Source organism: Vulpes lagopus, chromosome X, assembly GCF_018345385.1.
Source record: "Vulpes lagopus strain Blue_001 chromosome X, ASM1834538v1, whole genome shotgun sequence".
Lineage (NCBI taxonomy): Eukaryota > Metazoa > Chordata > Mammalia > Carnivora > Canidae > Vulpes > Vulpes lagopus.
This window is the reverse complement of record NC_054848.1, coordinates 42,048,351-42,074,948: the sequence shown is the minus strand read 5'-3', so window position 1 is coordinate 42,074,948 and position 26,598 is coordinate 42,048,351. Positions and strand designations below refer to the sequence as shown.

Sequence of the window (26,598 nt, the reverse complement as noted above, 5' to 3'; positions counted from 1 at the left end):
GGGGTGTGACTATACCCATTTTGCAGGCGAGAAGAATGAGGCTCACAGAGGTTCGGTGGGATTAGAACCAGGGCCCATGGGACATCTTGATGACCCAGGCCCAGCCTGAAGGCTGGGCCAGACCAGGGCTGGCGGGAGGCAGGGGCACACTTACTCAGTGCCCCACTGGGGCTTACGCCAGCTCCGGCCTGCCCTGGGGCAGCAGATAAGTCTTATCAGATGGAGGAGACTGTGGCTGTTGGCTCCGCGGTAACAGGCTGTCTTGGGATGGGGGGCGGGGCTGGGGGGGGCACACAGGGACAGCGGCTTCAACTTGTTGCCACCATGCTGCTTTGGAGGCGGGAAACAGGTGTGACCCAGGGTTGGTGGCTCTGTGGGTCCCTGAAGAGTGGGATAGAGTGGGGGAAGGGAAGAACTGCAGGGCTAGAGAAGGAAGAGAGGCAAGAGAGCAAGAGACAGAGAGATGGGAATGGAGAGACTTAGGGAGAAAAAGTGAGACGGCTGGAAGGAGGCAGAGAGAAGGCACAGAAAGGAGGGAGAGATGCCAAGAGAGCCAGCAACAGTTAAAGATCCATAGAGAGAGGGGCAAAGAGAATGAGAGCCATAGCAGAAGGTGAAAGATACAGCCTGACATTGATGGAGGCCAAGGACACAAGTGGAGAACCCCAGAAGGGAGACAAAGATGATGATGTAGAGGGAGACGGAGTCTGAGAGGAAGTCCACAAGACCCCAGATGTCAGCCTGGGGTCTGCTCTGGGCTGGTGGTGCTGGGGTGGGTGGGACAGGGCCGTGTGGGGTGATGTGGACTCATAGGATCTGTGGCTCTGCCCTCAACCTACTGAGAGGGCCCTCCAGAACTTTTGCTCCTCAGTCCCCACCTTTCTGTCTTGCCTTACTCTCCCAAATAGTAGCACCAGAAACGACAGCCTGTGTTTCATGCTGACACAGAACCAGGCCAGGCCTGCTCTGAGCGCTTTCTCCATGTAAAATCAATGAACATACATACAGGCACTAGGTGTCCAACTTGGGTCCCTGTAGAGAGGGTAAGACCACACACTGGTGGCTTCAGGACGCCACAGGACAGAGCACTCTCCTGACCACCCATTCTACAGACGGGGAGATTGAGACCTGCTCAGGGCATGGGGCAATGATGGAGCCCTGGGTCAGTGGGTCCTGCTCCCCCACTGGCTGCCCCAGTAGGAGCTTGCTGTCCTCATCTTGCCTCCATGGGCCGGCCTCGTTGTCCTCAGAAGCAAAATGAGAGGTATGCTGAGCCTTTATTTTTTTTAAGACTTTATTAATTTATTCATGAGAGACAGAGAGAGAGAGAGGGGCAGAGACACAGACAGAGGGAGAAGCAGACTCCCTGCAAGGAGCCCAATGTGGGATTTGATCCCGGATCCCAGGATCACGCAATGGGCCAAAGGCAGATGCTCAGCGGCTGAGCTACCCAGGTGTCCCATGCTGAGCCTTCATAAACAAGGAGGATGAGGACCCCTATGAGTTAGGTGGTAAGGTTTTCAGGACTTCCACTCTAGAGCCAGCCTGCCCTCATTTATAGACTGCCCTAACCACCGAGGGGCCATGTGGCCTTGGGTAAGTTAGCAGCCTCTTTGGACCTCAGTTCCTCATCTGTAGAGATGGGGTAATAATAGCAGCTACTCCATAGAGTGATTGGGACAGCTAAATGAGATTTAATCCATTAAGTGATTTTAACTCACTTGAATCTGAAATCTCAATAAATGTTAAAGTACTCTTATTTATAGAGTACCTCATGTGTACAAGGGGTAGTCCTTGACCCTTTTTTATTAGCACTACTAATTCCAGTAATAATGCTAATAATATGTGACTCCGATACCAATTTTAATTAACAATCCTAATTCTAATATCGATACTAATCCTTTTTTATACTAATCTTTTCAAAAAGGTTTTACTTATTTATTAGAAAGCATGCATACACAAGCAGAGGGAGCAGCAGGCAGAGGGAGAGGGAGAAGTAGGTTCCCCACTGAGCAGGGAGCCCGATATGGGACCCAATCCCAGGACCCTGGGATCATGACGTGAGCCGAAGGCAGACACTCAACCAACTGAGCCACTCAGGCACCCTATCAATACTAATCTTAATAGTGATAATAATACTGATATTAATTCTAAATCTAATAATTATTATTTTCATTCTATCCACAACCATACTAATGCTAATTCTGGTACAAATACTTTAGCACTAATATAGTAATAACAACAGCAGTAGTGTTTGTCGAGCCACCCCAGGCACTGTGCTAAGTTCTCTCCTCGGCTAATTTTATCCTATCTCACCAGGTTCTTGTGGTGTGAGTGCGTATAATTGCCCACATCTTCCAGACTGGGAGTGGACTCAGGGAAATGAAGATGTTCCTCCCAGGGCCTGTGCTCTTGTCTCAGCTCTGACCCTGATTGGCCACATGATTCCTGGGCAGGCCACCCTTTGAGCCTCAGTTTCTTTGCCTGGATAATGGGTACCATTTTCGAACCCAAAGTGAATGATATTGAGAGGCCACTCAATACAGGTCCTCCCCGGCACACCATAGATGATGAGCTCTGTAATAACTCTCTTTGTTGTTATTTTTATTTTTTTTATTATTTATTTATTTATTTATTTATTTATTTATTTATTTATTTATTTATTTAAATTTTTATTTATTTATGATAGTCACAGAGAGAGAGAGAGAGAGGCAGAGGGAGAAGCAGGCTCCATGCACCGGGAGCCCGACGTGGGATTCGATCCCGGGTCTCCAGGATCGCACCCTGGGCCAAAGGCAGGCGCCAAACCGCTGCGCCACCCAGGGATCCCTGTTGTTATTTTTAAATTAGAAACGGCAGTTACAATATTGGGAGCAAGTTAGGGAAATCTGTCATCCTCAGGAAGGTCAGGCTGGAGTCATGTCTCAAACAAGAATTTGGCCACTGGACTCAGTCTATTTCTTCATATTTGGAGCAGAGAAAGGGCTTAGGAAGGGAAGTAAGGGGTGGAGGATGGGGACCTTAGAGCCCTGGCTCCATCAAGAGCCAGAAACCTTGAGGCTCTGAGTCTGAGGCCAGGCTCACCCCATTCCCTCCCCCATCTTTGTGGAGGGGGCACAGGCCCAGAAGTCTGCGGCGACAGTTCAGCCAGCAGGGAGGCAGCTGGGAGTGGGCAGATAAGGGAATCTGCAGAGCCAGGCCAGGCTTTGGGAGAGACCCAAAGGGTGGGGGTGGGGGTGGGGTGTCCGGGCCAAGTGTCCCCTCTGTCAGGCCTCCATTTGAGGCTCAGCACCAACATCCTCTCTTCCTGGAAGGCTTCCCTGACTGGTTCCCCTCTTCCCGGCATCTTCTGAGGTTCTAGAGCTTTGTCCAAGCCCATGGCATGTGGGCTATTTGTGCCTCTTCCAGACTGGAGTCCACCAGGCCAGGGGCCGAGCCTAACTCTCCTTGGTGTCAATCCTGCAGCGAGGAAGCATCAACCAGAGCTTGGCTAAGGACTCAAACATTTGTCTTAGAACCGAGTTGTTTTATTTTTATTTTTATTTTTTTAAGAGAAAAGTATGAAGGATAATGTAACAACATTCATCTTTGTTACATGTTAATATTTTGCCTATTTGCTTCAGATACTTTTAAAAGAAATATGGTATTAGGGATCCCGGGGTGGCGCAGCGGTTTGGCGCCTGCCTTTGGCCCAGGGCGTGATCCTGGAGACCCAGGATCGAATCCCACGTCGGGCTCCCGGTGCATGGAGCCTGCTTCTCCCTCTGCCTGTGTCTCTGCCTCTCTCTCTCTGTGTGACTATCATGGATAAATAAAAAAATATATTAAAAAAAAGAAATATGGTATCAGAGATCCAGCTGAAGTTCTTGTACAAATTCCATTTTGCACTCTCCTTCCACTGCCTTGAGTTTGGTATTTGTCTTCTTCGTGACTGTTTTCATTCCATTACTACAGATCTATGTTATCCATAAACAGCATATGATACCGGAGGTTTTCAGCTTGTTTTTGAACTTCATATAAATGGACTCATATAGCTTTTGTTTCTTCTGCTTGGCATAATGTTTGTGACATTCACCCACGTTGTTGTATGTATTGATAGTTAATTCTCTTTCTGTTGAGGTAGAATTCACATACTGCAAAATTCACCCTTTTAAGTGGATGTTTCAGTGGTTAGTGTATTCATGATGTTGTACAACTATCATCATTTTCAAATTCTTTTTTTTAATATTTTATTTATTCATGAGAGACACACAGAGAGAGGCAGAGACATAGGCAGAGAGAGAAGCGGGCTCCATGCAGGGAGCCCGATGCAGGACTTGATCCCAGGACTCCAGGATCATGCCCTAAGCCAAAGGCAGGCACTTTAACCGCCAAGCCACCCAAGTGTCCCTATGAGTTCTTTACATATTCTGGATTTTAGTCCTTTCTCAGATAATGTGATTTGCAAATATGTGCTTCTATTTTTCGGTTGTCCTTTCACTTTCCTGTGTCCCTTGAAGCACAAAAACTTATAGCTTTTATGAAGTGCAATTTATTTTTTCTTTGATTGCTTATGAGTTACTTGCCATCTAAGAAACCATTGTCTAATCTAAAGTCATGAATATTTATGCCTATGTTTTCTTCCAGAAGTTTTATAGTTTTAGTTCTTACATTCATGTCTTTGATTTTTTAAAAAATATTTTATTCATTTATTCATGAGAGACACAGAGAGAGAGAGAGGTAGAGACAAGGGCAGAGGGAGGCAACTTCAGGGACCCTGCTGTGGGACTCAATCCCAGGACCCTGGGATCACAACCTGAGCCAAAGGCAGATGCTCAACCACTGACTACCCAGATGCCCCTGTTTTGTTTGGTGGGGTTTTTTTTGTTGTTGTTGTTACTTTTGGTATATGGTATGAAGTAAGGATCCAGCTTCATTCTTTTGCATGTGGATATCCAATTGTCCCAGCACCATTTGTTGAAAATACTGTTCTTTCCCCTATTGAATTATCTAGTCATGCTTGCCAAAAATCAGTTGCCCATAAATGTCTGAGTTTATTTCTGGACTCTCACTTCTTTTTTTTTATATATATATATATTTTTAATTTTTTATTTATTTATGATAGTCACAGAGAGAGAGAGAGAGAGAGAGGCAGAGACACAGGCAGAGGGAGAAGCAGGCTCCATGCACCGGGAGCCTGACGTGGGATTCGATCCCGGGTCTCCAGGATCGCGCCCTGGGCCAAAGGCAGGCGCCAAACCGCTGCGCCACCCAGGGATCCCGTGGACTCTCACTTCTATTCCATTGATCTATAGATCTATTTCTATGCCAGTACCACCCAGCTTGATTACTATAGCCATGCAGTATGTTTTTAAATCAGAAAGTATAAGTCATCCAACTTTCTGCTTTTTCAAGATTGTTGTGGCCATTCTAGGTCCCTAGCATTTTCATATGAATTTTAGGATCAGTTTGTCAATTTCTGCAAAGCAGGCTGGGATTCTGATAGGGATTGCATTAAACCTGTGGATTAGTTTGAGGATATTGCCATCTTAACACCATGAAGTCTTCAGTCCATGATTAGAATATGTGATGTTGGGGCCCCTGGGTGATATATATATATATATAAAATCAATTAACCTCTTATATATGTAATGGTTTTGTTGTGGGTTCCTTAAGATTTTCTCTGTAAGGGACACCTGGGTGGCTCAGCGGTTGAGCAACTGCCTTTGGCTCATGGTGTGATCCCGGCATCTGAGATTGAGTCCCATATCGGGCTCCCTGCAAGGAGCCTGCTTCTCCCTCTGCCTATGTCTCTGTTTTTCTCTCCCTGTGTCTCTCTCATGAATAAATAAAATACTTAAAAAAAAGATTTTCTCTGTTTAAGATCATGTCATCTGCAAATACAGATAGTTCTACTTCTTTTTTCCAATGTGGATGCTTTTTCTTTCTTTTTCTTACCTAATTGTCCTGGCTAGAACCTCTAGTACATTGTCGAATAGAAGTGGTGATAGGAGACATCCTTATCTTGTTCCTGATCTCCAGGAGAAAGTTTTTAGTCTTTCATCATTAAGTATGATATTAGTTGTAAGTTTTTTGTAGATGTACTTTATCATATTGGGAAGTTCTCATCTGTTTCTAGTTTGTCAAGTGTTTTTATCATGAAAAGGTATTGAATTTCGCCAAGTGCTTTTTCTGCTGCATCTGTTGAGAAGGTCATGTGGTTTTTGGCCTTTATTAATATGGTATATTACATTGATTTTCTTATGTTGAACAAATCTTGCATTCTTGGGATAAATCGCACTTGGTCGTGGTGTATGATTCTTCTTATATATTGCTGAATTCTATTTACTAGTATTTTGTTGAAAATTTTTGCATCTATGTTCATAAGAGATATTGGTCTGTAGTTTTCTTGGTATGTTTCTGTCTAATTTTGGTATTAGGTTAGTGTGGCCTTGTAGATTTATTCCCTTTTATGGCTGAGTAGTATTCCATGGAATGGATATACCATGGTTTGTTTAACAATTCATCTCCTGAAGGACATGTGGGTCATTTCCAGTGTTTTCTATATTACAGCAAACCTGCAGTTTACAAACGCATACTCCTCTCTCTGTGCACACACATGCCAAAGAGTTTCTCCAGGGCCAGAGGATATCAGTCCATCAATTCACCTGCTCACCCATCTATCCATCCACCCACCTATCTACCCATTTATTCGTTTTCCCATCTGCTGCCAACTCTCCCTCCCTCCTTCTCCCTCTCTCCCTTCCTCCTCTCCCCTTCCATTCCCTTCCTCCTTCCCCCTTCCCTCTTCCCTCTCTCCCTCCTTCTCTCTCTCCTCTCTACTTCCTTCCTCCTTCCTTTCTTTTTTTTTAAAGATTTTATTCATGAGAGATACAGAAAGAGAAGCAGAGACAAAGGCAGAGGGAGAAGCAGGCTCCATGCAGGAAGCTTGATTCGGGACTCGATCCTGGGACCCTGGAATTATGCCCTGAGCCAAAGGCAGATGCTCAACCACTGAGCCACCCAGGCATCCCATTCCTCCTTCCTTTCATAAGTCATCTATCTCCAGGCATATGACTCTGTGTCCAAGGCAAACTGTCTTTCCAAAATAGACAGGAAGCGTGGCCCAGGGGGCCCTGGGTGCCTGGCTGCTGGGTGGCCTCTGTGGCCTGGGGGCAGCAGCCCTGAGGGCAGGGACCAGGGATGCCCCAGGATCCTGTGCCTTTGCCAGGTGCCACAGGAGTGAGAGGCTGACCAGTTTCTGTACCCACAGAGTAGTAGGTGCAACAGCCATGCCCTGCTCTCCTATGACAGGCTCAACCAGCACATTTGGGTACTGAAGGAGTGAAAGGTGATGATCCCCTGCAAAAGATCATTTGAGTATATTTTGCTCTATAAGGATGAAATGATGTTTTAGATTGAACATGGCACCAAGCAGTGGTCCAAGGTCACCCTGACTGACCCCTGGGCCTTCTAGACATTCCTCAGAATGCCACCTTTGAGGACTAGTACTCCATAGGGGGTCCCAGGAGTAGATCACTGTCCAGGAGTGGCCTGAAAGAAATTCATCTAGATCATATGAAACCTGGATTGGCATCTATTTATTTATTTTTTAAAGATTTTATTTATTTACTCATGAGAGACACACACACACAGAGAGACAGAGAGACAGAGAGAGAGAGAGAGAGGCAGAGACACAGGCAGAGGGAGAAGCAGGCTCCACACAGGGAGCCCGATGTGGGACTCCATCTCGGGTCTCCAGGATCACACCCCGGACCGAAGGTGGCGCTAAACCGCTGAGCCACCCGGGCTGCCCTGGATTGGCATTTATACAGTCGAAGATTGTTATCCTGCCCAGAAACCTTCACCAAAAGTTACAGTATGATATTGTCTGTGCAGTTTTTCAGTATACAGCTGGGCATTAGAGACCCCTGGGTGTTTACCCCACCAAGCACCTGCCAGTTGGCCCAGCCAGGGAGAATGAGCGAGAACTGTCCCTGAATGTAGAGGTGGCAGCATTGGACATCATCCCCAGCTCAAAAGGGACTCGAGACTTGAAAAACAAGAAACTTCATTGAAGAGAAATATTATAATTGTTGGAAGAGAAACATTGATGTGGGTTTTTTTGGATACATGATTTTGAGTACACAAGCCATGTTTGCACAAGGGAATGGAATGGAATGGAATGGAATGGAATGGAATGGAATGGAATGGAATGTCATTACTGGCATTACAGACAGTTGCTGATTGCTGCCACGTGGTGATAATAACATGCAGAACAATTTTAGTCAGTTTTACTATTAATTTTTTTTTTTAGTTTTACTATTAATTTTTAAGTTCTCTACAGGTAGTGTCTCCTTTTTGCCTGCACTGGTCCCCCGGCCCTGCCTCCGGCTCCCCTGGCCACTGACAAAGTGATTCCTTAAAAGTCCCTTCCAGACTTATGGCATGCCCTAATTGATGTAAATTTTGAGAGAAAACAAACGACTATAATGTAATCATTCTCAAGGAGATGTTTCAAACAAAAGGGTTTGAAAATCTTAATGTCTTAATGAATGGATAAAGAAGATATGTTAGGGGAGCCCCGGAATGGAATGGAATGGAATGGAATGGAATGGAATGGAATGGAATGGAATGGAATGGAATGGAATGGAATGGAATGGAATGGAATGGAATGGAATGGAATGGAATGGAATGGAATGGAATGGAATGGAATGGAATGGAATGGAATGGAATGGAATGGAATGGAATGGAATGGCATGGAATGGAATGGAATGGAATGGAATGGAATGGAATGGAATGGAATGGAATGGAATGGAATGGAATGGAATGGAATGGAATGGAATGGAATGGAATGGAATGGAATGGAATGGAATGGAATGGAATGGAATGGAATGGAATGGAATGGAATGGAATGGAATGGAATGGAATGGAATGGAATGGAATGGAATGGAATGGAATGGAATGGAATGGAATGGAATGGAATGGAATGGAATGGAATGGAATGGAATGGAATGGAATGGAATGGAATGGAATGGAATGGAATGGAATGGAATGGAATGGAATGGAATGGAATGGAATGGAATGGATGGCAATTTCAGATGTTCATATGTAGCTCATGTGGGTGCGGGGCCTTCTGCCTGTGGAGATATTATCTAAGTTCAGAGGCATAGATGAAGTGAGGGTCAGCAGGAGCAGCTTGCCTTGGCAGGGAGGAGGGTTTCATTACTGGCATTACAGACAGTTGCTGGATTGCTGCCACGTGGTGATAATAACATGCAGAACAATTTTAGTCAGTTTTACTATTAATTTTTTTTTTTAGTTTTACTATTAATTTTTAAGTTCTCTACAGGTAGTGTCTCCTTTTTGCCTGCACTGGTCCCCCGGCCCTGCCTCCTGCTCCCCTGGCCACTGACAAAGTGATTCCTTAAAGTCCCTTCCAGACTTATGGCATGCCCTAATTGATGTAAATTTTGAGAGAAAACAAACGACTATAATGTAATCATTCCTCAAGGAGATGTTTCAAACAAAAGGGTTTGAAAATCTTAATGTCTTAATGAATGGATAAAGAAGATATGTTAGGGGATCCCTCGGTGGCTCAGCGGTTTGGCCCATGCCTTTGGCCCAGGGCACGATCCTGGAGTCCTGGGATCAAGTCCCGCATCAGGCTCCTTGCATGGAGCCTGCTTCTCCCTCTGCCTGTGTCTCTGCCTCTCTCTCTCTCTCTATGTCTATAATGAATAAATAAAATCTTTTTTTTTTAAAAAAAAAAAGAAGATATGGGGATCCCTGGGTGGCGCAGCGGTTTGGCGCCTGCCTTTGGCCCAGGGCGCGATCCTGGAGACCCGGGATCGAATCCCATGTCAGGCTCCCGGTGCATGGAGCCTGCTTCTCCCTCTGCCTGTGTCTCTGCCTCTCTCTCTCTCTCTCTCTCTCTGTGTGACTATCATAAATAAATAAAAATTAAAAAAAGAAGATATGATATATAGATACACACATAGGAATACTACTCAGCCATCAAAAAGAAATTCTTAGTGTCTCTAAGCATGAGCCATGTATGCTTCCTTTTCTTCTATGCCAGAGTATTGATACCTATGAATTCTCACATATTGGTCAGGAAACCCGAAAGACAGATAATATTCTAAAAATAGCCTCGAACTAGTTGTCAGGAGACTGTTGTTTCCAGCCAGAATCCAGGACTGGAATTCCTTTGTCCTTGAACTCCTTTGATTAACCAAGTGTACTTGCTGTCACTCACCTGGGCCTTCACCAGCCATGTTTCACAAGCTCTTTGTCTCTTTGACTTTTTTCCTTTTTTAAGATTTTATTTATTTATTCATGAGAGACACAGAGAGAGACAGAGGGAGAAGCAGGCTTCCTCTAGAGAGCCTGATGCAGGATTCGATCCCAGGACCCTGGGATCACAACCTGAGCCAAAGGCAGGCACTCAACCACTGAGCCATCCAGGTGCCCCTATCTCTGTGACTCTTGCTCATCCTTCCCAGGTTAGGTCTTACACGTGACCTTCGAAGAGCTGCTCCCAAGCCTGGATTGGGTACACCTTGGAGCTTCAGCATGCTGTTCTCATGATACTTATTAAACTGTATATTAATTTCCTGCTTTACTGGACACTTTCTAGCCTGGCTACAGGCTCCTGGAGTACAGGTACCACGTTCTGTTTACTTTTATATGCCCAGTGCCAAGTAAGTGCCTGGCCCATGGTCAGTGCCCTATACATTTCTAGAGTAGAGAATGTAGGCATCTCTGGTCATTAGTTTCCTCATTGGTGAGTGGATTGGGTTTGCTGACTTTATGGAAGATGCCTAGTAATAAAATTTGTTATTGTAGATTCTTGTACTACTATGCTTCATCTGGCTATCTATCATCTATTACTAGGAGAAATGTGTGGTATCTATATCACACTGAAAACAATCTGTATTACCCATAGTTTATATTATTTTAATAAACATTTAATTGTGAAGCTAAGCAAATAATAAAAAAAAATAAAATAGGCAGGAAACCTGCTAGAGCTTTTGGCAGAGCCTTTCACAGCTGAAACTCACATCCTTACACATCTTCTCTTCCCAGCATTATTGGGGCTTTATGGGGGTTCACTCATAGGGTCTGGCTGAGCCACCAGCTAGGGAGTATTTTGAGACCAGAGTCCACAAGACTAGGGGCTTGCTCACCCCAGGAGACTGTCAGGCTCCTTCATCCTCATTCATTCATTCAGGAAGCCCTACTCTTCCCTTTCCTCTCTGCCTGCCTCGTTTCCCGGTTCATCCTTGTTTTAGAACTCTAAATGTCCTCAGACCTCTTCTCTGGTTGACCTTCTCTCTCTCTCTCTCTCTCTCTCTCTCTCTCTTTTAAAGATTTTATTTAGAGAGAGAGAGGCAGAGACATAGGCAGAGGAAGAAGCAGGCTCCCTGTGGGAAGCCTGGTGGATGACTCAATCCCAGGACCCCAGGATCACAACCTGAGCCAAAGACCAATGCTTAACCACTGAGCCACCCAGGCACCCCAACATTTTCTCTCTTGGTGGACGTGTCCAGTCTGTCTTCGGAATATCTCCACAATCTAACCACTTTTTATCACCTCCACTGCCAGCACCAGCATCACTGGCCTGAACCTCGAGGGCCCCCTGCTCTTGCCTTCTCCCCTACTGCCTGTTTTCCTCATAGCAGCCAGAGGGAGCCCGTTAAATCCTACGTCAGATCATGGCCCTTCTCTGTTCACAACCAACCCTTCCTTCCGTGGCTCCTCTGTCACTCAGAGTAAAAGCCAGAGTTCTTTCCCAGGCCCGCAAGACCCTAGGTGATCTGTCCCCCACTTGCTGTCTGACTTCACCTCCTGCTGCTCCGCCCTCCTTACTGCTCCTCGCTGTTCCTCGCATACCCCTGACTTTTTTTTGGGGGGGGGGGTTACCAATTTTATTTCTAGGCTTTTCACGTTTGTCTTTTTTTCTGCTGGAAACGTGCCGGTTACATGTCTGTGCCACAGTGTGCCACCAAAAGTGGACCAAAAGTGCCCCCCCACCAGAGACCCATCCCTGCTTCAGGGCCTTTGCACAGGTTGTTCTCTGCCTGTTCTGCTCTTCCTCCAGCTGTCGGTGGTGCAACTCCCTCCTCTCCTCAGGTATGTGCTCAAATGGTTCCTCAGTGAAGATTCCCTTGACCACCCCGTTATACATCAGAAACTGCCCTGTCAAATTTTACCTGCATTCCCTCTTTCCCATGTTTTCTTTTTCTCCAAAGCATTTCTCATCCTCTAACATACTTCATGTTTTCCTTAATTTTATTTATTCTCTGTCTCTCCCGCTAGAATGGCAGCTCCCAAAACCTAGATAGGCTTATTTCTTCTGTTCACCATGGTCTCCCCCATGTCTGGAACAGGGTCAAGCACACAGTAGGTGCCCAATATATGTTCACTAGCTGACTGAATGGATGGTGTTGGGGAAAGGGAGGACAGAAACAGGTAAGATTTGTCCCTGTCCTATCTATTCTGTCAGGAGCTGAGCCTCAAGATGAGTCTGGGATGCCTGGGTGGCTCAGCAGTTGAGCATCTGCCTTCGGCTCAGGGCGTGATCCCGGGATCTGGGATCGAGTCCCACATCAGGCTCCTTGGAGAAAACCTGCTTCTCCCTCTGCCTATGTCTCTGCCTCTCTGTGTGTCTCTCATGAATAGATAAATAAAATCTTTACAAAAAAAAAAAAAAAGATGAGTCTGGACTCACCAAATCCAAAGGCAGAAGGTACTGCAAACCCTGGAGGTGTGATCAGATAAGGCACTCCAGGAAGAGGCAGTGTCATCTGGAGTGGTCCTTGAAGGCTCTGTGGGACTCACAGAGGTCTGGAGGTTCAGTGAGGCATCTGGGGTAGAGGACACAGCGGGCAGCACTTGGAAGGGTTGAGGTGAATTCCAGGAGGATGAAAAATTTATGGGCTCAGTAACAAGGAGAAATCTTTCAGGGTCCTGAATCCCAAGGGGATGACTCTGGATTTGGTCTTCAGAGATGTTCCCTGGTCACCAACCCCCAAACAGTTCAGAGACCTCACATCCTAGGTGAACACATCCATACATAACACCAAGATGGTAATAACAAAGAGCTCATATTAATTGAGACATTATTTATTAGGGGAAACTTGGGGGATATTCAGACAGGTAGTTTTGGTTCCAAATCCAACTCAGTTCCACCCCAGTAGGAAGAGTGAAGTGCCGAAGTCATCAGTCCTTAGAGATCTCTGGGCTTGGGTGAGAGTTTGCAGGAAGGAAGGGAGAGGGAGACATGGCGGGGAACAGAACAGAGAAGGGCCAGCCTCAATTATGAGGGGATATAGTTGGACACCTCAATGAGGTTTCTGTCAGGGTCTCAGAAATATATGGACATAATAGGTCCTTTGGCCCCTGTTCTGGGGACTGGACCCTCCTCAATAGGGACCTCACAAGCCTGAAATAGGAGGAGAAGACAAAAGTCATTCATCACAGTCCATGTATGAGACCAAAATTGAATCCTGAGAAGGCCCCTGAACTCTTCCTGACTTCATCTCTGGCCATTCTTCCCTCTCACTCTGCTCCAGCCACAGATCAGCTGCCTGGGCTTCGCCACTGTACCAAACTGCCTCAGTTTCCTCATCTGTAGAGTGGAAATGATAATGATACCTAGTATTATCTAGTAAGTGGTAGAGCCAGGATTCAAACCCAGGTAGTCTGGACCAAAGTCCATATTCTTAACTCCTCTGCTTTCCCCACTTTACTTCCGAACTAACCTTTTTCGCTGATACTTTCCAAAGAAAGATTATAGGCAAAGCCCAATCTGTGTTCCCCAGATGGAGAAGCAGTGCTTCCTTTACGTGAAATCATTTTAGGTTTTAGAGGGATGTTAATATTCCCTCTTCAATCCTATTTCAATCCTTTTTTTTTTTTCTCTTGTTAAGTAATCTCTACACCCAATGTGGGACTTGAACTCACAACTCCAAGAACAACAGTCGCATAATCCTCTAACCAATCCAGCCAGGACTTTTAATCCTCCTAGTTATACCAAGAAGAAAGCCTCTGGTAGATGCCAACAAGTCCTGGGCACCTCTTCAACCATTTGCCAAATCTGCCTTTGTAATGTCAGGCCCAGAGGGTTCAGAGAAAGGAAGTGGGTAGAATCTAAATGACTGGTGTTTTTATAGCTATTTGTTTTTACAAGTTAACTTCCCTTGTGTCAAGATATAATGGGCGTTTCACATACTCAGTCAAACTTATGCTTTTTACAGAAATGCGTTTCTGTAAGAAGAATTTAGGTTTTCTTTTTTTTTTACAAGAATGATGTGCTCTTTCCTTTTAAAATAGATTTGTTTACCTAAAACAGTGATGTCAGCAGAAATAATGAGCAAACAGTTGTGTACAGGCATTCTCTAGAAGTGACAAAACCTGTTAGACCTGAAGTTTGAGGAAGACCTGCCTGAGTCTTGCTTCTGTTTTTGCCATATCAGCGGCAGCTTTCACAGAAAAAATGTTGTCCGACTTACCTTGAGGTGCTGGACCATTTCCTCCAAAGGTACTTCTGTGATCAGACATATATCCAGGGAGCCAGGAACTGGGTGAGCAGCTTTGGGTTCAAATTCCTTTCCCACCTTGTGGAGGTTCAATTTCTGATCTCCGAAACACAATGCTTTCCGGTCACCCTATGTGGGGAGGAAGAACAATAGAGGACTAAACCCCCAAGATGAGTGTGAGGCAAAGCCCCCTCCCTACCCCAGCAAGGTTAAAACAAGGTCCAATGAGGCTTTTAATCAAAAGCAACAGCCCCAGGGATCCGTGGGTGGCTCAGCAGTTTAGCACCTGCCTTTGGTCCAGGGTGTGATCCTGGGGACCCTGGATCAAGTCCCACATCGGGCTTCCTGCATGGAGCCTGCTTCTCCCTCTGCCTCTCTCTCTCTCTGTCTCTCATGAATAAATAAATAAAATCTTTAAAATTTTTTTTTAAAAATTAAAAGCAACAGCCCCTTGCTTCACCGCCATCTCATTCCCTAAAGGCAACTGCTTTCAGTGTGTGTGTGTGTGTGTGTGTGTGTGTGTGTGTGTGTATTCTGGAAATTATTTGCATTATCATCAAATAATATGTAAATACTGCCCATGGCAGAGACAACAATTTGTCTTAATATACATTTACTTAGTATACAATATAATATACATCTCTCCTTTTTTTCTTTATTTTTTTGGTATATTTTTTTATTGGCGTTCAGTTTGCTAACATATAGTATAGCACCCAATGCTCATCCCATCAAGTGCCCTACTCAGTGCCAGTCACCCAGTCACCCCGTCACCCTACCCACCTCCCCCTCCACCACTCCTTGTTCGTTTCCCAGAGTTAGGAGTCTCTCATGTTCTGTCTCCCTCTCTGATATTTCCCACTCATTTTCTCTCCTTTCCCCTTTATTCCCTTTCACTATTTTTTATATTCCCCAAATGAATGAGACCATATAATGTTTGTCTTTCTCCGATTGACTTACTTCACTCAGCATAATCCACTCCAGTTCCATCCACGTCAAAGCAAATGGTGGGTATTTGTCATTTCTAATGGCTGAGGAATATTCCATTGTATACATAGACCACAGCTGCTTTATCCATTCATCTTTCGATGGACACTTGAGGCTCCTTCCACAGTTTGGCTATTGTGGACATTGCTGCTATAAACACTAGGGTGCAGGTGTTTCAGTTTTTCACTGCATCTGTATCTTTGGGGTAAATCCCCAGCAGTGCAATTGCTGGGTTGTAGGGCAGCTCTATTTTTAACTCTTCGAGGAACCTCCACACAGTTTACCAGAGTGGCTGTACCAGTTCACACTCCCACCAACAGTGCAAGAGGGTTCCCCTTTGTCCACATCCTTTCCAACATTTGTTGTTTCCTGTCTTGTTACTCTTCAGAGTGTAGGGATAGAGGGAACATTCCTCAACATCTTAAAAGCCATTTACATAAAGCCCACTGCAAATATCATTCTCAATGAGGAAACACTGGGAGCCTTTCCCCTAAGATCAGGAACACGACAGGGATGTCCACTCTCACACTGCTATTCAACATAGTACTAGAAGTCCTAGCCTCAGCAATCAGGCAACAAAAAGAAATAAAAGGCATTCAAATTGGCGAAGAAGTCAAACTCTCTCTCTGCAGATTACATGATACTGTACATAGAAAACCCAAAAGAAAAAAAAAAAGAAAACCCAAAAGACTCCACCCCAAGATTGCTAAAACTCATACAGCAATTCGGCAATGTGGCAAGATGCAAGATCAATGCCCAGAAATAATCAGTGGCATTTCTATACACTTAACAATGAGACTGAAGAAAGAAATTAAGGAATCAGTGCCATTTACAATTGCACCCAAAAGCATTAGATACCTAGGAATAAACCTAACCAAAGAGGTAAAGGATCTATACCCTAAAAACTACAGAACACTTCTGAAAGAAATTGAGGAAGACACAAAGAGATGGAAAAATATTCCATGCTCATGGATTGGAAGAATTAATATTGTGAAAATGTCTATGCTACCGAGGGCAATTTACACATTCAGTGCATCCCTATCAAAATACCATGGACTTTCTTCAGAGAGTTGGAACAAATCATCTTAAGATTTGTGTGGAATCAGAAAAGACCCCGAATAGCCAGGAGAATATTGAAAAAGAAAACCAGAGCTGGGGGCATCACAATGCCAGATTTCAAGCTGTACTACAAAGCTGTGATCATCAAGACAGTGTGGTACTGGCCCAAAAACAGACACATAGATCAATGGAACAGAATAGAGAACCCAGAAATGGCCCCTCAACTCTATGGCCAACTAATATTTGACAAAGCAGGAAAGACTATCCACTGGAAAAAGGACAGTCTCTTCAATAAATGGTGCTGGAAAAATTGGACAGCCACGTGCAGAAGAATGAAACCAGACCATTCTCTTACACCATACACAAAGATAAACTCAAAATGGTTGAAAGTTCTAAATGAGAGACAATCCATCAAAATCCTAGAGGAGAACACAGGCAACACCCATTTTGAACTTGGCCACAGTAACTTCTTGCAAGATACATCTATGAAAGGAAGGGAAACAAGCAAAAATGAACTATTGGGACTTGCTCAAGATCAAAAGCTTCTGCACAGCAAAAGAAACAGTCAACAAAACTAAAAGACAACCTACAGAATGGGAGAAGATATTTGCAAGTGACCTATCAGATAAAGGGCTAGTATCCAAGATCTATAAAGAACTTATGAAACTCAACAGCAAAGAAACAAACTCTCATTTTTTTCTTATAAACAACCCAATTTCAAAGGGGTCAATTGCCCACCTTTAAAAAGCCTACATTTCCCAGCATTCCTTGCTGGGGGCGGCCATTAAGATGGACTGGACAGGGAGATGTCACAAAGGTTGTGGGTGGAGCTTCTGGGAATCTCCTGCTCCCCCTGAGCTGGCACTTCTCGCCCATTCATTTCCTTCTTCCCAGCCAAGGCTTGATCCTCAACTTTCTACAGAGGTTGTTAAATGAAAGAAAAAACTCGATTTTCTTTAATCCACTGTTAGTTGAGTTTTCTCCTATGTGACTCCAGATAGTACCTGACTGATAATGGGCAGCTTTAGACATTTTCACTCCTCTCCCTGCTCTGATAAGTAAGAATTTAGCCCATCTACGTTAGCCATCTACATTACTACCCCTCCTAATAGAATTCTATCATAATTTGTAGTTCCTCTTTTAGTTGCTTTATTTATTTATTTATTTATTTATTTATTTATTTATTTATTTTGCTTTATAACTTTTTAAAACCCCACTTGCATCTTTATGTTTTGATAGATGAACTACAGACAGCTAGTATCTCATTGGCCCTCCTGTCCTCTTCATGTCACCTCCCTCTCCACCTCTACCATTTCTTTTATCATGTTCCTATTTCTTTCTTTTCTATCACCATGGTGGATACCACATCCATTTTTCAGAAAATGATCTTATATCATATGAGTTACAGTTTGGCTGAGCATAGAATTCAAGGTTGTAGGTTATTTTCCCCCAGCCTTTCTTTTTTCCCCACGGCCTTTTTAAAATATATATATTTTTTCTTTATTTGACACAGAGAGAAAGTGTGCACACAAGCAGGGGAAGCTGGAGAGGGAGAACCAGACTCCCCGCTGAGCAGAGAGTCCGACACAGGCTGGATACCAGGCCAAGATCATGACCTGAGCCAAAAGGGGATGCTGCACCTAATGAGCCACCCAGGCACCCCTCCCACAGCCTTTTATTTTATACTTTTAAAATATTTTATTTATTTATGAGAGACACAGAGAGAGAGGCAGAGGGAGAAGCAGGCTCCATGCAGGGAGGCTGACTTGGGACTCGATTCCAGGTCTCCAGGATCGCCCTGGGGTGAAGGTGGCGCTAAACCACTGAGCCACGCAGGCTGCCCTCCCACAGCCTTTTAAATATGTTTCTTTGTTGTCTTCCTGAAGCTGATGTTGCTATTAAGTCCAATGTTAGGGACGCCTGGGTGGCTCAGCTGTTGGGCTCCTGCCTTCGCCTCAGGTCGTGATCCCGGGATCCCGGATTGAGTCCTGCATCGGGCTGCCTGTGAAGAGCCTGCTTCTCCCTCTGCCTGTGTCTCTGCCTCTCTCTCTTTCAGTCTGTGTCTCTCATGAATAAATAAATAAATCTTCAAAAAAAAAAGTCTGATGTTAATCTATTTTTCATTCTTTCCTAGATGATACATCCCCTCTCCACTCCTGTAGCTTTTAAGACTTTTTTTTGATCTGAGATATGCTGACATTTCACTTGGATGTGCCCAAGTACTGGGAATTCAGGCATCACATGCCTCATTACCACCCCTGGCCCATGCAGGGCCCCTTTCTAGTTTTATTTATGCATTTATTCATTTTATCTCCAATCTCCATTCCTGTCCCCACCCTAGGCAACTACTATAATGTGTTTGATGTTCATCCCATGGTTTTCATAGGATATTGTAAAAACTATATTATTGTTTTATGTGTGTGTGTTATAAATGGTACCATGCTGTAGAGCTGATTCTGTTTCTTCATCTTTCGCTCAGCGTGATCTTTTTTAAGACCTGTTCAGTCGGGGCACCTGTGTGGCTCATTGGTTGAGCATCTGCCTTCAGCTCAGTGCATGATCCCGGGGTCCTAGGATTGAGTCTTGCATCAGGCTCCCCGCAGGGGGCCTGCTTCTCCCTCTGCCTATGTCTCTGCCTCTCTCTGTGTGTCTCTTATGGGTAAATAAATAAAATATTTTTTTAAAAAGACCTGGGTAAATAAATGAAATATTTTTTTAAAAAGACCTGTCCAGTCATGCTGTGTATACATCCGGTCTGATGGTGCACAATTCTACTTTTATGCATAGCATTCCATGTTAGTTTTATTTAATTTTTTAAGGATTTTATTTTTGAGTAATCTCTACACCCAACGTAGGGCTTGAACTCACGACTCCAAGATCAAGAGTTGCATGCTCTACCAACTGAGCCAGCCAGGCACACTGTTAATTTTAAATGTTTACCCTGTTTGCCATTCCATGGGCCCCCTTTTTAAAGATTTTATTTATTCACTTGAAACAGAGATACAGAGAGAGTTCACATGAGCAGGGGCAGGTGTAGGGGCAGGAGGAGAAGCAGACTCCGTGCCGAGCATGGAGCCTGATGGCAGGCTGGATCCCAGAACCCAGAGGATCATGACCCAACAAAGGCACACACTTAACCATCTGAGCCACCCAGGCACCACCTCCCATGCACTTTTTCAATTTAAGACATATTTCCTGGGATCCCTGGGTGGCACAGCGGTTTAGCGCCTGCCTACCTTTGGCCCAGGGCGCGATCCTCGAGACCTGGGATCGAATCCCACGTCGGGCTCCCGGTGCATGGAGCCTGCTTCTCCCTCTGCCTATGTCTCTGCCTCTCTCTCTCTCTCTCTCTCTCTCTCTCTCTCTCTGTGTGTGTGTGTGTGTGTGTGTGTGTGTGTGACTATCATAAATAAATTTAAAAAAATGTTTTTTAAATTAAGAATTTGAAAAAAAAAAAAGACATATTTCCCATCTTTAAAGTCATTTGAATTCTCAAGAAGTATTCATTCCCTTTTTTTCAGTGGCTCACTCTCTTTCTTGGAAACTTTCTTTCACCGGTTCCAAACTAGACTGAGTGTTTAATAGGTAGTTTTCTGGGATCTTCCTCTTGGGATCCACTGTGTCCTGACTTTGATGTCTTTTCTACACCTGGCTTAATCACTCATTTTAATGTATCATGCTCTCAAGTAATTTTCAAAGCAAGTGAGCAAAGTTTCTGATTCTTTATGTCTAAGTTTTTTTTTAAGTGAACTCTAAGCCCAATATGGGGCTCGAACTTACAACCCCGAGATCAAGAGTCACTGAGCCAGCCACGTGTCCCATATATCTAAGAATGTTTTATTTTATATTCACCTGGATTAATAGTTTGGCTGGACATAGAATTTTCCCCTCAGAATCTTGAAATTGTTCTATTGTATTCTGGTCTCTGATGTGACTCTTGGGCAATCTGGTATCTGCATATTTCTTTTCCCTTTGTAGTTGAACTACTTTTCTTTTTTTTAAAAGTAGGCTCCATGCCCAACATGGGGCTCAAACTCATGACCCTGAAATCAAGGGTGGCATACTCTGCTGACTGAGCTTTTTCTTTTTTAAAAAAATTTTTTTTTAAAGATTTTGTTTATTTATTCATAGACACACAGAGAGAGGCAGAGACACAGGCAGAGGGAGAAGCAGGCTCCATGCAGGGAGCCTGATGTGGGACTCCATCCTGGGTCTCCAGGATCACACCCCAGGCTGCAGGCGGCGCCAAACCGCTGCGCCACCCAGGCTGCCCGAGCTTTTTCTTTTTAAAGAAAAAGCCTCTCTCTTTCTCTTTTTGAAAAGTCGTAGGATATTCATTTCCACTTTGATGTTCTGTAATTCCATAAGAACATATCTAAGTGTCAGTGTGCTTTCTGTATAAAGACTGGGAAGTTATTTTGCATTACTTTTATGGCAATTTCCTCCCCTCCCTTTTCTCTATTCTTTCTCTGGAAGTTCCACTCTTCAGAGTTTGGAATCTCCTACATGGATGCTTTAAATTTTTCTCACAGATTTCCTGTGGGTTTTTTTAGGGGAGGGGGGTTAAAAGTATTATAACCAAATTCTACTTCACTTACAGTTTGTACTTGGGAAAGCAATTACCTTGAAAGTTGTGACTTCCATGCCCAGGATCTTGGAATAAAACATGGTGGTGTCTTTGATACTCTTTACTGTCATCACGATGTGGTCAAGTCTACTGATAAGACATGATGAAAGAGTCTGACTGCTGTTCCTCCGTGACTTAAAAAAAAAAGAAATTCAAAAAAGATCACATTGCCACTGGTCACACCCATGTTTCCTGTTTCCTTCTCTTCACCTCTCCTCTCTCCACAAGTAGTATATTTCCTCCTCACTCCATTTCCAGGGGAAAGTCCTGGGAGGAAACTTGTGTAGAGTCTTATCACCCTTGTGTGGATCCACAAGAGTCTGCCATGACCACTCTTTTCTGTTTTCTTGTTCTCTTTCCCCTTGTAGAGGGATAGAGATGAAGTTAAGGGAAGTGGAGACCAAGACCAAACCCTCTCTTTTTGTCCCCAAGCTGGAATTCTTCTCTTTTGCCAGGAATGATAAGACCCAGAGGAGGCCTAACCCTATGAGTACAAGCCCTCCGTTGGCCGGTTTAACCCAGTCCCCTTTTTTCTCACTCCTTATCTATGCTAGGACAGGAAAGGAGCATCTCAGACGGAATAAATATTTCTTTGCATATGTGTTTCCAGATCCACCTTGACACCCAGTGGGAGGGCATACCTCCCTGCTTCTTACTTCCTGCCATCTGCACACTTCCCACCTGCTCTTTCTCTTGATTTGCATTCTTTAGTAATTTATATATTTACTTTACATCTGCTACAGGATTATAAAGTGTCTGTGGTCTGGCACTATAGCAGAGTATAGCAGTTAAAAGAACAGGGCAGCCCAGGTTGCTCAGCGGTTTAGCGCCACCTTCGGCCCAGGGTGTGATCTGGGCCTGTCTCTGCCTCTCTCTCCCTGTGTCTCTCATGAATAAATAAATAAAATCTTTAAAAAAAATAAAAGAACAGATTTTGGGTGCCAGACTGATGTTTAGTTAATATCTCTGTGCCATGGCTTCCCCTTCCATAAAATGTGCATGATTTTATACATATAAGATTTTTAAAAGATTTTATTTATTTATTCACGAGAGACACACACAGAGAGGGGCAGAGACATAGGCAGAGGGAGAAGCAGGCTCCCCACAAGGAGCCCGATGTGGTACTCAATCCCAGACCCTGGGATCACGCCCTGAGCCAAAGGCAGACGCTCAACTGCTGAGCCACCCAGGTGTCCCTTACATATAAGATTATTGTGAACATTTAAAAAAAAAGAGTTGGATTTTTAAGGGCTTAGAACAATGCCTGGCATGTAGCAAGTGCTATAAGAGTTAACGGTGATGGGGGCACCTGGGTGGCTCAGGTGGCTCAGTGGTTGAGCATCTACCTTTGGCTCAGGTTGTGATCCCGGCATCCTGGGATTGAGTCCTGCATCTGGCTCCCCTCAGGGAGTCTGCTTTTCCTTCTTCTTATATGTCTGCCTCTCTGTGTCTCTCGTGAATAAATAAATGGAAAAAAAGAGTTAACGGTGATGATGATGATGTTGTCATGATCATCTTGTTAAATTTCAGACTCCCTACTGTGGTTCCTAGTCTCTACAGCCTCATCCATTTCAAGCTACATTGTTCTTTGCCTGTTCCTCATAAGGGCAATCTTTGTATCTTTGGCCTCAGGGCCTTATGCATATGCTGATCTCTCTCTCTCTCTCTGACTAGAAGATAAGCTACATTAGGGCAGAGATTTCTCTGTTCCACACTGTGTCCCAAACAGCTAGTAGATATTCAATAATATTTGCTCAATTAGTGGATATCTACAACAGTTAGGGCCCAGCGCCTAGCACAAAGTCTGACTATTCCATTCCACCCTATGCTATTTGATTCATTCTGTTCCACTGTCTTCAATTCCATTCAAACCATTACATTTTAGACAACCGATTTCACTGAGCCCCAGCTTAAAAAAAAATACTGTGCTGTTCTATTCTCCTGAGTGGAGGAAGCATTAGTAAAGTTGCTGAGCTCTGCTGTCCTCATGGATACAGAGGATCCAAAGGGACACACAAGCAATAGAATGAGAAATTGACTGACCTTTGGACTCCATTAAAAAGAAAGTTGTATGTTGGGCTCCATTGAAAATAAAGTTTAATGTTAAAAACCTTTTGGGATCCCTGGGTGGCACAGCGGTTTGGCGCCTACCTTTGGCCCAGGGCGCGATCCTGGAGACCCGGGATCGAATCCCACGTCGGGCTCCCGGTGCATGGAGCCTGCTTCTCCCTCCGCCTGTGTCTCTGCCTCTCTCTCTCTCTCTCTCTCTGTGACTATCATAAATAAATTAAAAAATTTTAAAAAAAAACCTTTTAATGTCTGTAGGATCTGTAATAGCACCCCTTTTCATTCCTGATATTGGTAGTTTGTATTTTTCCCTTAATTGCCGGAGAAAAGGGCAGCGCCAGTGCTGCGGCAGCCCAGGGCGTGATCCTGGAGACCCTGGATCGAGTCCCATGTCAGGTTCCCTGCATGGAGCCTGCTTCTCCCTCTGCCTGTGTCTCTGACTCTCTCTCTCTCTCTGCCTCCCTATGAATAAATAAATAAAATATTTTTAAAAATTGCCTGAGAGAAAATAGAAATTACTAATATATTTTTTAAAGATTTTATTTATTCATGAGAGACACACAGAGAGAGGCAGAGACACAGGCAGAGGGAGAAGCAGGCTCCCTGCAAAGAGCCCAATGTGGGATTCGATCCTGGGTCTCCAGGATCATGCCCTGAGCCAAAGGCAGATCCTCAACCGCTGAGCCACCCAGGGATCCCTTCCTTCCACTTTCTAAAGGTTCAATTTGCTGTTCCTTTTCCAGCTTCTTGATATGGAAGCTCAGGTCACTGGTTTTCAACTTTCCTGATCTATGCATTTAGAACTATAGATTTCCTCCTACATGCCACTTTAGCCACACACACACACACCCTCCTCCAATTTTGATAGTATTATTGGAAATCAACTCAACCCATTTCTCCCATTTTTCTTATTTTTTTTTAAAGATTTTGTTTATTTATTCATGAGAGACACACAGAGAGAGGCAGACACATAGGCAAAGGGAGAAGCAGGTTCCCTGAGGGGAGCCCGATGTGGGACTTGATCCCAGGACCCTGGGGTCGTGACCTGAGCCAAAGACAGATGCTCAACCACTGAGCCATCCAGGTGCCCCTCCTCTCACTTTTCAATGCCCTACCAGCTCAGACTCACTCCCCAGATACCATTTTGCAGACAAGGAGCTCCAGCCTCACAAATTCAAGGATGAGTCTTAAAGAACCAGAAGAAAGGCCAGTGTGGTTTAGAATCCAAGAGTGAGTGAGGTATGAGCACATGGGGAAAGCCAGGGCCAGATAGTTCCAGGTTGTTAAGGTGAGTTTAGGGAGGTGGTTTATAAAAGGATCATCAGGACATAGTAGTCATATAAGTCTTACTCTGTGCCAAGCCCTGTTCTAAGCATGACAGGAAGTATAGTTTATTCCTCACAGTAGCTATCTCTATATAGTAGGGTGCCTGGAACACCGTGCCCTCCCTCCTGCCTCCTATTTTTCTACAGAATTGTCTTCAAGGTCTCCTTCAGGGTGCCAGGGGCCTCTGGAATTCTTCTGGCCAACCTCAAGGTCAGCGCCAGGTTTCCTGGCCCCTCTCCACACTGCCCCATCAGGACACTCCCACCCAACTGGCTCCCTGGAGCCACCCTAAGGGAGCAGAGCGGTCAGCCCTCAGCCCAGGTCCATTCTTGAAGACATGTTGCTGTCTGTCCACATTAGAACAGGGCCTTTCTGTGTCCCTCTGCTGCCCTCTGCTTGTCTTTGAAAGCAGAAGAGACAGGAGGACGGGGGGAAATGGGGGTCAGCATGCTAGGACAGCCCACAAAGAAGAGAAGCTGGTTACCCGGCCTGGGCTGGGGCATCCCCGGCCTTGGTGTGAACACCTGTGCCCCCGGGCCCTGGGACCACCCCACTCACCTGCTTCTGGCAAGTTCCGCCCCACATCCTGGCTGCCAGCCTGGAGGGCAGATGGTGCAGCATGGCAGGCTAGGTGTCCTTGCCCTGAAGCCTCCAGATAACCCTCTGGCTCAGCGCCTAGAGATCAAGGGTCAGGAATGGGAGGGCCATGGGCTGAGGAATGCTGGTGGTGACAGGGGTAGGCGGTGCAAGTACAAGTATTCTGAAATAAAACTCAGGGCCTTAAGGGGCACCTGGGTGGCTCAGTGGTTGGGTTTCGGCCTTCAGCTCAGGTCATGGTCTCCAGGTCCTGGGATTAAGTCCCACATCAGGCTCCCCACGGGGAGCCTGCTTCTCCCTCTGCCTGTGTCCCTGCCTCTCTCTCTGTGTGTCTGTCATGAATAAATAAATAAAATCTTAAAAAAAAACCCTCAAGGCTTTTTTTTTTTTTTTAACCTCGAGGCTTTGAAAGTAAAAGCTTGAGGTCTGACGTTGGCTCAGGCTGCCATAACAAAGTATCACAAACTGGGTGACTGAAATTAATTTTCTCGCAGTTCTGGATGCTGGAAGTTTGAGATCAGGGTGCCAGCAGGGTCATGTGCTGGTCAGGTCTCTCTTCCTGACTTGAGGATGTCCCCCTTCTCTCTGTGTCTTCACACAGTGAAGAGAAAGAGCAGGCTCTCTGGTCCCCTCATGGAAGGGCACTAATCCCATCATGAGCACCCCACCCTCATAACGTCATCTAAATCCTAATCAACACCCCCTCACACACACACAAAGGCTTCACCTCCTTAACACCATCACTTTGGGGGCTGGGACTTAAACATATGAATTTGGGGGGGAACACAAGCATTCAGCCCATTACATGGTGTACGTGTAAGGGATTACTTTGTAATAGCAGAAAATTCACCCATCCTAAGTGTGGTGGGGGGAATCTTTATTCTAGGGTGTGAGGCCTCTGGTCTGTTTAAGCTTGTGTCCCTGGGGTTTGAGATCTCTGATACATTTGAGATTCAGAGTTTGTATCCAGGGTGTGAAGTTAGAAGTTGTCTGAGTTAGGTATGACCACTGACTTATGGGTCTGTTTCTGAGGCAAGATCTCTTAAGCTATTAAGTGTTCTGTGTCCCAGGGTGCAATGTTTCTGAATTCTTTTGGGGTGTGAGCTTTGAGGTTTGCCCCATTGCTTACCAAGCCCTCTCCCTCCACTGCTGGGAGTCAGGGAACATTCACTAGTCCCAATGCTGCTTGCCTTACCCTGCACTGAGTTCTCTTTCCCTTGGGGGTTACTGGTCTAGCCCCTGGGGCATGTGAGTTTGAGATTCTTATTCCTCCGCACACCCCAGATACCCCACCCCAACACACACACAAGTTCTCTTGTGCTATGCGTATTGATTTTAGCATATGATTTTTCCTTATAATACATTAATATAGGTTTGTATAAAAGGTTTCAACAGTACATTAAGTATATGGACTAC

General features: G+C 44.9%; 1 protein-coding gene and 1 pseudogene across 2 annotated transcripts; one reads left to right on the top strand and one right to left on the bottom strand.

Annotated features, from left to right (window-relative positions):
- The first annotated feature begins 1,584 nt into the window (after window positions 1-1,584).
- On the top strand, window positions 1,585-7,997 carry LOC121482499 (annotated as a pseudogene).
- Window positions 7,998-13,091: 5,094 nt separating this feature from the next.
- GLOD5 (glyoxalase domain containing 5) lies at window positions 13,092-25,256 on the bottom strand. 2 transcript variants are annotated; one of them, XM_041741113.1, is made up of 4 exons: window positions 25,144-25,256; window positions 21,189-21,326; window positions 14,496-14,651; window positions 13,092-13,612 (listed from the first exon to the last, which is right to left on the bottom strand). In XM_041741113.1, exons 1-4 carry the CDS (start codon window positions 25,204-25,206, stop codon window positions 13,520-13,522), a joined length of 450 nt encoding a protein of 149 aa, XP_041597047.1. In that variant the 5' UTR covers window positions 25,207-25,256; the 3' UTR covers window positions 13,092-13,519. The 2 variants fall into 2 exon arrangements, with proteins under 2 accessions (XP_041597047.1, XP_041597048.1); XM_041741114.1 differs by having other exon boundaries at window positions 13,092-13,426; window positions 25,144-25,255.
- Between the last annotated feature and the right edge of the window lie 1,342 nt (window positions 25,257-26,598).

Bases quoted from the DNA above. Each gene is read 5' to 3' on its own strand.
- GLOD5 (XM_041741113.1), bottom strand. From the start codon at position 25,206: ATGCTGCACCATCTGCCCTCCAGGCTGGCAGCCAGGATGTGGGGCGGA. The intron at 14,652-21,188 runs GTAATTGCTTTC...CTCCCCACATAG, and splicing joins TGGAAGTCACAACTTTCAAG to GGTGACCGGAAAGCATTGTG. The intron at 13,613-14,495 runs GTAAGTCGGACA...TCCACTCTACAG, and splicing joins AAATGGTCCAGCACCTCAAG to ATGAGGAAACTGAGGCAGTT.